This window comes from Parasteatoda tepidariorum, chromosome 10, assembly GCF_982258835.1.
Source record: "Parasteatoda tepidariorum strain Cologne lab strain chromosome 10, Ptep-v5.0, whole genome shotgun sequence".
Lineage (NCBI taxonomy): Eukaryota > Metazoa > Arthropoda > Arachnida > Araneae > Theridiidae > Parasteatoda > Parasteatoda tepidariorum.
Genome location: NC_141764.1, coordinates 40348199 through 40359511, shown reverse-complemented (window position 1 = coordinate 40359511; position 11313 = coordinate 40348199). Strand labels below are relative to the sequence as shown.

Here is an 11313-nt window from a genome sequence, read left to right as displayed (position 1 = left end):
TCTGGTGAACGAACTATATTAACTACAAAATTTTAAAGTGTGTACTTAATAAATGAATCAAGTGATGCAGTGTGTTGGCGCCGTTGGCGAGCTTGAGTTTCGCCAGGAGCGGCAGCTCCGTCCCCCTCCCCCTCACTTCATATTAATTTTTCATAAGCTCTCGTGCTTATTGTATTTCATTGTTATTATTTTTCATTTAAATAAACTTGTTAGTGTTATGGACTACTGATTTACTTGACCAATGGATACTTTGTTGTTAAGGTAGGTTAGACCCTACACAGTGTAAGAATTGTTTTCATTTACAAAATTGTAAAATATAATATAATATTTATGTAACTGCTAATTATGTAATTGTAATATAACATTTATGTAAATAACAGTGTTTCTACTGTGTATGTAAATACAAATTAAATATTGTTATTTTTGTAGCATTATTTATATTTAATAGCTGCCATTGAACTCTAATAAGAATTACATTTTTTAGTTTTAAAATTTAGTTTTGCTACTTTTAAAATATGATTTTTGAAACTTCTCTGAAATGTTGCAGTTTTAGAGCCATTCTATTGCTTGAATATCATCTAAACTTGCTATTTATTTATTATTGATAAATATACATAAAAAATATTATGCTTCATTGAAGAAATATTTTCTTTTTTCAAACCCTGTGTATTAATTTTTTTTTTACCTTCTAAGTTTCCGAATAAACTTAATTTAAGTTTGTGTGATTTATTTCTGTCATTTTCAAAACTATCATAGTTTTAATTTTAAAATGTTAGCTACTCTATGTATTGCGAATTTTTACTGTTTCACAATATCTTTCAGTTTTTCTTCGTATTTTAAAATTTTTAACTAAATAGTATAGATTAGTTTCATTAGGGCATATATGTCCCAATATTTGGTATAAGATTTCCCTTTTCTATTCGAAATTAAGTTTTCCTATTTTGAATTTTCTGATTCGAAATTAAAAGAAAAGTTGAATATCCGTACTCATAAATAGATAATTCAGTGCCAGTTTATAAAATAAAAATATATTTCTTAAGTAATTAAATTTAAGCTAGATATTATACTTCGTTATTCATTCTTTTTGATGAACAATGGCGTGACAGTATCTATTCTTTGCTCTAACTTTCATAAAATTGTGGGGAAAACTCTTTACAAAAGGCGTGATAGAGATAATACAAAAAATAATTTTGATGCTTTATCAAGTTTAAAGAAAGAACATTGTAACAATCCGTTTTGTTTATATTGATATAACTAGTGTTGTGATTTTTATTATCGGACAATAGCATTGATTTTAGCGTAGAAATGCCAAAAAAAATTTTTTTTTTTGTTTTATATAATCTTTTCAAAATTATGAAATTACTTGTTTTTTTTTAATGTTAACACATTAATGTAATGAAATTGTAACCTTGAAAATAATTTCTAAAACTTGAATGATGAAGCTAACATTTTTTGGAACAATTCTTCTTTGTTCGTATGTTTTGAAGAAAACTTATTAAATTTATGATAAAATATCAAAAAACATGGGCAATTTTATGATTCGCATCAATTTATGCTAGATGTGTCAAAATAAATAAAACTATTGAAAGACGAAAGTTTTTTTTTTAATGAAAAATGTGCAAAATAAAATTAAGGTCATTAAAGTTTTAAACAATACTTAGAATCACTGAAAATATTGATTTTAAACATTATCAGTAAGAAGGTAACTTATTTTGTTTAGTTTAATTATGCAATATTGAAAAATTCCTCAGCTGAAACTCTGAGCTTAAAAGCCAAACTTTTTTGCTAAAAATGTATTCTTGTTATGATTTAATGGCTGTTTTATATGCTATTTTAAATTAAATAAACCAAGTTAAGTTTCTTAATGGTCATCGGAGAATAACTTTAAAAGAATGTAATAAAATAATGTCTAATAAAAGCATTCTAGAAAATCAAAAATCCAGTCATTCCCAGCCTAGTTAAAAAAAATTAAATTAAAAATTAGTCTCATTTGTCTTGAGCTATGAAAAATATCAGAAACGTAACAGTGTGCACTCCCAATCATAAATTCTAAATCACGTTTTAAAAGCAGCTTTTATGTACGAACATTCTAGCATAGAAAAAGTTTATTAGTGCATAATGCATGCTGTCAAGACTTTTCTGTTCTAAACTTTGAAACATTTTTCGAAAAATATTTCAAGTTCATTTCTTTGCTTTAATTTGAATTAAATGCTTTTGTAAATCCTTCGGCAACTTTCAATACTAAAAATAAACTTTTTTTTCAATGCGAAACTCTCACTTCGAAAATTGATTATTTGTATGCAAATTATGTAACTTCCAAGTTCATGGTACAATTTTAAAGTTTGGATTTCGAATGTCTAACCCTAATCGAATGTCCACCGGATAATGGCTGACGATTAATAAACCTGAGAGCTTTAAATAATGACAGACTACTTTTGCTTAGAAATGTATAATTTAAAAGAAAATAAACTCTTCAATGCGATACATTATCGAATTAATTATTCACATTTCAGTTATGAATGAGAGTTATGAATTATTTGAGTCTATTTATATCCCATAAAACTGTTCGAATGTGTAACTAAATTCAATTCCTAACACTCAGCGAGGGTAAATCCAATTACATTTTTACGTCAACCTTCGCTTTGCAGAGACAAATAAAATAAAGAGCTCAATATGATTTAATTGATAAAATGACACCAAATGTAATCTAATAAATTGGACGCTGTGTGTAAAGAGAATGGGGATGTTATTGCTATAGGTTATGGATCAAGAGCTATTTCACGAGCTCATGTCTTCATGGGATAGTACTTGCTGACTCACCGATATACTCCCAAGATTCCTTACTTTTTATTACACTGATCTGAGGTAAGATGCAATGTTTAAATAATCCATTTAAGATCGCAGGCACATACATACAATCGTGAGTTTAAATTTGTCAAAATGAAGTTTTTTCAATAAAGTGCATAAAAGAATAGATCTGCATTTAATGCAATTTGTTACTTAGGTCTTTCTCTGGAGATTATATAATTAAGATTTATATCTGGCAGCATGTAAATTTTAATTACACCTACTTAATGTTGATAAGTCTCGGCAACTGCTAAATTTACTTCATTTATTTCTTCTAATCCATTCTCACTGCTTATATTCTTAGTTTCGATCTAATTTTTGTTTGACGTAGCATCTACTCTTTTGGAGTTTCTCATTGATTAAATATATGATTTAATGGCACAATCTGCATTCTTTCAGTTAAATTTTTTTCTTTCAAAATACAGATGATTTTTCATATCTAGCTATTTTGTTACAGTTAATAAATTAACAAAATGTTCTTGCATATCGCTCCAATAACGGTATATTTTGAAGACAAAAATCTTTTTTGGGAAATATACCGAAGAGCCATTACATTATGACCACCCTGCTAATAACATGTAGGATCACCTTTAGCTCTCAAAAACTGCTACCACCCACCGTGGTAGTTATTCCACAAGATGCTGATAGGTAGTCTGAGGTATCTGGTACCAAGCGCTCAACAAATTGGTCCTGCAATTCCCTCACATTGCGAGGGGGTAGCGTGGTAGCACGAATTCGGTTTTCCAAGTAGAACCACAAATGCGCTATTGGATTCAGGTCAGGAGGATGTTGGGGCGAAGACATGACTTGAAAGTCACCGGATTGTTCCTCGGACCAATCCATGACGATTCAACTCTTATGAAATGGTGGTCCTGCAGTGGACTGATCGTTAAGACACGGTTCCCATCAGATCACCGAAGTCAAGCATCACTGGCTGCAGTCAGTGTGCGGGTGGGTGACCACTTGGACCAGTCTGCGTAGGGACCGAGGGTGTGCGGTATTGGTCCTCGTTAAATTGTGCTACCGTAAAGTGCTCGACTTCGCGCGCAGGTCGTCGGGCTACCGAAGCGGGGGTGCCATCCCCTCCGCGGAGGATCAAAATTGTGATGGCATGTCTTCGGATCATCCTCCGGGATGCTTCCCAGACCGTCGCCAATAGCCCATTGTGCAGCTCTAGTGCGACGTAAATTAACAACAACAACAACTTATGACATGGTGCATTATCCTGTTGGTAAACACCATCCCCCGCAGGAAAAACTGTTGCCATGAATGGGTGGACCTGGTCTGCAACTATGTTCAAGTAGCTTACAGACTTCAGGGATTGTTCTATGAGTATTGTGGGTCCTAATGTGCCCTATGAAAGCATTGTTCCTGGGCGAGAAACCATGAAAACCTGGGCGAGCCCATTGTTATAGATGGAGGGTGGTCATAATGTAATAACTCTTCGGTGTATATTGATGTTTAAAAGAAATAACTTATGATTGAGAAGCGATGAGAGGCTTGCGAGCGGAACATCCTTGTGTACTAAAAACAAGCGCGCATTAGAAATATATTGTATTTTAAAGAAATTTTTCCCTTTATTTAATATCTTTTTTTCATTGCTAAAGTGTTTCTCTAACTTCTTACAAAGAGAACCATGAAATCAGCTCTATAATTATTAAGTGCTACATCTAGAAAAATTAGTTAAGCATTTCTGGGGAGATTAATAACATGAAAGGGGCAACTTGATTCTTTTTTCGCCTAAATGTTTCGTTTTTCCAAGATAAACTGAATTTGAATTTCCTTGTAGTTTGAATTTCAAGGAAGAATAATCAAAAGCTAACCTTTTTCTCCAACAAGTGGTAAAGATTGGAGAAGCTCTTTGAAACCTTTGGTTAAAAACTCTAATGGTTTTTAAAACTATTTCAATAAAATTTTAAAAACATTAATTTGTTAATATTGGAAATTAATATTTTTTATTCCAGAAAATGCAATTTCAAAGTCATTGTTTTTCCGAATAAATGACGTTGTACTTAGCTATTTTATCGAATATATAAAATTTTATTTCTAATCTGCCATAACTAAAGTAAATTGCATAAAGTAGTTTAAGCACACAGAAACTTTACTGTTGTTTCAGTAAAGATTTTATTTGCAGATTACTTTGGAAGTTCAAGAAATTAAGAAATTTTTGGCGCTTGCTTAGATCACCCTATTTAAACTATACCTAAATAAACTGCAGACTTATGTACTTTGAGTAAGGCTACTTGAAAATATTGTTATTTTGAAACTGAGTCATAAACTCAGTAAAAAAGAGATGATTTAATAAGAACATAACTTATTCACTTACAAGACAATTACACAAACGTAAATTAAAATATACAATAGGTGCATAACAAATTTAAATTTGAAATTTTTCCTTAAAGTTTAACAGCTAGTAATTCTCGAACTAACTATCAAGTGTTACTTTTATTTCATTGTGCACCCTGTGTATTTTTTACACACTTGCAAAATTTCAAGTTCTTAGTTTTTGAGCAGTCTAACCAAATATAACGCTAAGATGAACACCTAAAACAGCGACGTCAGTCATTGTTTGGGGTATTCAGCTTAACGTTTTATTTTCGTCCTTACGTTTCTTTTTTTAAAAAGGAATTTTTATTTTAAAACTATTATTTGAAACATCTTACCAATGGTCATAAATGAATTATAGAAGTAACACAATGAGAAATGGTGTCTGTTTCATATCTTCCTTAAAAAAAAATATTGGCTAAATCATTTGAAACAGATTCTGCGCATTTTTCAAATTGCAGTCAATAGCATTTTGAAGAGTATTTTGCTCTAATCGGTAATCTTTGACATTGACTACCATTAGCTGATTTTTTAGACATACCATTACCTGAGTCTGGAATTAAATTTAAATATAATATAGTTTATCTGAAAAATCAAAACAGTATCTTAAATTTAAAGCTAAATATAGTCTAACCATTGGAAATTCCAATTATGTTCTACATTTATCAAACCAGTTTAAATTTTACTCTAACAGTACTTATTTTATACATCATTTTTCACGTAGATGTAAAAATAATGAAACCAAATCCATGTTTTAGTAGAGGGGATAAATTTTTCTAAGAATAATGAAAAAAAAGGCATGAAAAAAATTTAATAATTACATTTTTGGTCTGTTATTGATAGAAAATGGATTATTTGATATCAGTTTTATTTGATAGTTTAGATAAGACTAATGAATAATTCATAATAGAAATAACTGAACAATGAGGGTAACTTAGAAATGAAAGTAGTAAAAACACACACACAACATCCCGATGATGACAATGTGGTACAGCATAGCTCCTCCCAGACTAGCAATACTTCGTAGACAAGTTGCAACTAATCTATCAAAATCTGGGTTATCTTTAAGCCACCATCGGTGATCTGAACCCAGTTTTTCACAATGAAGACTTAATGACTTAACCACTTAGAAATTCGCAATAGAAAAGTGCGAAGAAGCTTGTCACGTGAATACTTTACTAAGTGCCCCAAAACTTGAATTTTTGAAGAAAATTACCTCCGTTCACTGTATGGTTTAGTTATTCTAATTGCATGAATTCAAATCTCAGAACAAATTTTAGAATTTATCAACAAAAATAAAAAAAGGTATTGCATTATAAGATTTACTTAGTTGCATAAAACAAATATCATTAAAATCAGCTGAAATGTTGAGTTACTTATGCTAAGGATTTGAAAAGAACAAGATAGAGTAGGGGAGAGTGGGGTCAATTGTAACAGGGTACGAGTGTAACAGAGCAAAAATTTCGAGTGTCGGGTTCTAGATTTGGTTCCTAGGTGGCGCACAAGGTGTATTTAATAAATCTACATGCACACCCCTGCTGGCAACCATTTTTATGTACTTTTGAAAGAGTTACATCACAAAAGATATTTTCACGCTACGTAAGTACTTTTTTGGTATTAGAATATTATATTGTAACAAAGTAACTTTGTTTAAACAAATAAAAATTATTAACCGAATATGTAAGTGGACAGCTTAATTAACATTTCAAAAAAAATAAGATTAGTTTTGTTAATTAACTAGCATTGTTTTTAACAAATGAAGTTGAAATGGCGTCTTGGGGCCGATTGTAACAGCTGAAAATAAATAATCTTATGTTTACAAACCATTACTTAACTTTTTAAGAACCACCAATAGTTTCCTATATCATTAATATTATGTTGCATGTGCATTATTTTATTTGTCACCTTTCACAGCATAAATTAAAATTTTTAACCCCTTAAAGTTAAAAGTTTAACCCTTTAGGTCTATGCCCATTATTATTTTTACTCCTAAAATATCACTACTATTTTGATCAATAAGAAAATATATCACAACTATAATATGTATAATTAACTATGTTTTAGTTGAATTTATGAACTGTTACAATTGATCCCGTAAGTGGGGACAATTATAACAAGTGCACGACTGTCAAAAATTGTTAATAACTAATATAATAACATTTAAAATAAGGTGTTTTTTTTCTAGTAGAGGGTAGTCTACTTTGCTGGTCTGTCAATTAATACTAATAATATATTGGAGTTTTTGTTAGTTAAAAATAGTTAAGTAAAAAAAGTTACAATTGACCCCACTCTTCCCTACTCTTCAAAAATTTAATATTATGAGCAGAAATGTCATTTAATTAGATTAATAAAAATGTTAATTTTCTCGAAAAAAATAATACTGAATAACTTTCAAAAAAGTGAGAAACAGAGACTTCCGTGATTTATATTTTATATATTCATCTTATTAAGTTAGATTGCAGAATTAAACCCATTCATGTGTTATAAAGAGGGCTCAATGCAGAAATAATTTTGGGGCAAGAATCCAGGTATGATATAGCATGGCATTGCCTGTTCGCTCCACTCACCAACCCCTCTGAATAAAAGGATACCTGGATTTGAAAATTTATCTACTGTATTAGAAAACAAACATTTAAGGTAAGGAATACAGGATGTGACGCAATAAGAAACAATAAATGCGGAGTAATTTTACTTATTAGCAATATAACGATAACCTTATATCACATAATAATTCGCATTGGATACAGTTTTAACTCTTTTCAGTCTTAATATGTTTTTAAAAATTTCGATATAAGTGTTAAGATGTATACCTGGCAACATCTTATCTTTATCTTATTCTGTATAGATTCATTTTTTATGTCTCGATATCAAGTCAAGCTCGAGTTTATAAAATGAAGATTGCGTGAGATAAAATTTTTATACAACAATAAATAGATAATTATTATGACAGGAAAAAATCATTTAAAATTGCAATAACATTTTAGGAATTGAAATTTGGAGGGAAAAAAATTCTTATTAAGTTTATATATAACTTAAAATGGTGGCACGTCAATGTATTAAAATGGCACGTAAAATTTGAACTCTGTAATTGCAGTTCAGCACAGCAAGCAGTAGATCAACCAACATTTTTTTACTGTTAAATCTCGAACTAATAATCAAATCGTTATTTATATTTTTAACGCTATCAAACGCCTTTATCAGAGATGCCAACTGCTCCGGACACGCCAAAATAATTAAAAAAAACGGTAAATAACTACAAAGAAATTTTGCAAATATTTGATTATTTTTTCTTGCTATAAAGTGGTGAATTATATAAGTCCACGAATTATTTAGAAATAGTGGTGGATAAAAATCTACTAATTTGAATTTATTAAACCAAGAATCACAATTGATCAACTACCACTTTAAAATATATATTTGCTGTCGTGAGCAAGTTGGCATCTCTGCTTTATACGTTTTTCAACACACTTTCGTAGTTTTAAGTTTCTGAGTCTTATAGTGTTTGCGAGGCAAAACAAAATGTATCGTGGGAAAAAAATTTGCAAGAAGGCATTTAAAATTACAATAAATTTCGAACAAACTGGAATTTCAAACTTCTAAGTCATGCAGTTTTTGCGCAGCAAAACAAAATGTCAATTGTTGAACGCCTAAAGCAGCGCGGGCGGATTTAACAAATTTTAAAATAGAGAATTTAGTTTAAAAAATAGATCGAATGTTTTACAATAGTTTATAAAATACACCTCTTTCATTCACTTTTCTCAGTTACGTAATAATGATTAAGTTCAGTTTAGATAACTTATCAGATAATAGTATTGTTCCTACTCTAAATTGTTTTTGTTATGAAGAAGATATTTTCTGAAAGTAAAAATTGCTACTTTCTGTTGGAATCTATATTAAAAGTAATATTCAAGTCTATAAACTATGAAATATACTGCTGTCGGAATCATTTTGCTGTATGTTTATGTTTTGGGAAGCATAAATTACAGTTTGGGTGCAACAGCTCCAGATAATATAATTAAATTTGATGACGTTCGACAACGTATTCGTGACAAGACTATCAATGCACTCCAAGCACAGAAAAAAGAAGAAAGATTTTTGATCGGAACTGATTTCCAAGATTACCTTAAGTTGATTGACTATAAAACTATTATTTCTCTTCTTATGAATAATATTTTTGCTGCATCTCCAAATAGCAGCTGTGACCGAGATTTGAAGTATGTAAAAGAAAATATTAATTTCAAGGATATTCAAAATTCTTGGGCTTTGAAAAGTAAGTGCTTTTGTTTTGTTTCATCTCTAAAATTACGAATCATAAGTGTTTTTGAAATAGATATTTTTCTTTACAATATAAATTGTTATAATTTTGCAAATCCTAATTGCATAAGTTTTTAGTACATATTTGCTTTGTTACACATGGATATTAAAAATTTATTATTTCTCTTTTCAAGTTTTCTCTAATAGAGACATTTTCGCTAGGAATGCCAAAGAATTATCTTAATAAGTTTGATCACTATTAGTTTTGCCAAAATGAATAAAAGGATACTTTTTTAATCCATTGTCATATTCAATTTTAATTTACTTATTGTCCACACCTAATTTTAACTCATTATTCTTAATGATTTTAATAGTTTTTTAATCAATGATCGATTACTTAAAAAACGTCCACAAGTGATAAACAAGCTATTTATATCTGGTGGAATCTCAGAACAATAGCCTATATCTGTTTTACTTTCTTTTAAAATTAATATTAACAATTCAAAGTGTATTATATTCATACGAAAAAAATGCTAACTAACCATATATTTCATTAAATAATTAGCTTTCAAAAACAAAACAGAAAAATTCTTGGTACTTTTATCATGATATTAACATCACTATAAGTCAAACAAATTGCTAATTTATTATTAATACTGAATTTGCTTGCTAAAAAGTTATTTCTAGTCGGAAATTATGATCTGGTATGAGTTTGTTTTGTTTCTAAAGTACTTAATTAGGTGATAGATAATTTATACAACCTTTGGTGTAATTTTTTGTTTAAAGAAAAGTGTAACTTGATACAATAGACTTGATTCAGACGCGCAAATTTTCAGAAGTGAAATTTGAGAGAATTTCTTCTTGATAATAAACTCGAACATCTTTCGATACTACTATTTTGGAGAATTTTGGAGCTACATGCCGCAAATCTAATTACATCAGATGCAAGAATTGTATCCTGGCCTAGAGAAACAGTCCTATGTCAGTGCAGATTTATGGACAAAATAATGGAAGCACTACCTATACTACCACATTTTATGACGTTTCTCAAAAAATCATTTTACAGAATCATTTTATGAATTTGGAAGTGTTTAGTATATGCGCTTCTTCGTACTTATCAATGAAGTTTAAACTTTAGAATATTTGAAGTGTTTAGTATATGCGTTTTTTCCTACTTATCAATGAAGTTTAAACTTTAGAATATTTGAAGTGTTTAGTATATGCGTTTTTTCCTACTTATCAATGAAGTTTAAACTTTAGAATATTTGAAGTGCTTTTTTTCCTACTTATCAATGAAGTTTAAACTTTAGAATATTTGAAGTGCGTTTTTGCCTACTTATCAATGAAGTTTAAACTTTAGAATATTTGAAGTGTTTAGTATATGCGTTTTTTCCTACTTATCAATGAAGTTTAAACTTTTTGGAGGTTCGAGGAACCGGCAATAAATTAGAAACAAAAAATAGAGTTTTTAAACACCCTATGACAAAAAATATAGCGACAAATTTAACTTGTAGCAATTATTTTGGTCATTATATGTAAAATTGCACAAATTTTCGTGAACCATAACTTATGAACTTATAGGAAACTAATTTTTTTTTGTCATGCGGTTGTTTTGATATAACTTAAAAAATATTCAATACAGTTGAACAAAAGTTTTTGAACAATTTGAAATTAATTGCGAAATTATTACTTTTAAATTTGGGAAACATTTGTTTAATATTGCGCTTGATATGAGTAATTAAAGTAGTTCTTTTATACTTCGCATGTGAGTGAAAAATTTATATTTGTTTTTTCTTAATTTTGTAGTGAATCTTATTTGGCTACAAATAAAAAAAGTCCGATTTGAATATCTTAAAAATTTAAAAAATTCCAACCCATTTTCTAAGT

The 11313-nt window shown here is 29.4% G+C and overlaps 1 protein-coding gene across 2 annotated transcripts in view; it reads left to right on the top strand.

Moving 5' to 3' along the window:
- The first annotated feature begins 132 nt into the window (after positions 1–132).
- LOC107436831 (nose resistant to fluoxetine protein 6) overlaps positions 133–11313 on the top strand; it is a 44114-nt gene continuing 32933 nt past the window's right edge. Inside the window, exon 1 of one of the 2 annotated variants that reach the window (XM_087153619.1) lies at positions 133–261. Coding sequence is in view for 1 of the 2 variants with exons in the window: in XM_087153618.1 (XP_087009744.1) it covers positions 9094–9442 (349 nt within the window). In the remaining variant the exon portion in view is untranslated. Of the gene's footprint in view, positions 262–8810; positions 9443–11313 lie in introns of those variants that run through there. The other variant, XM_087153618.1, reaches the window with a different exon arrangement.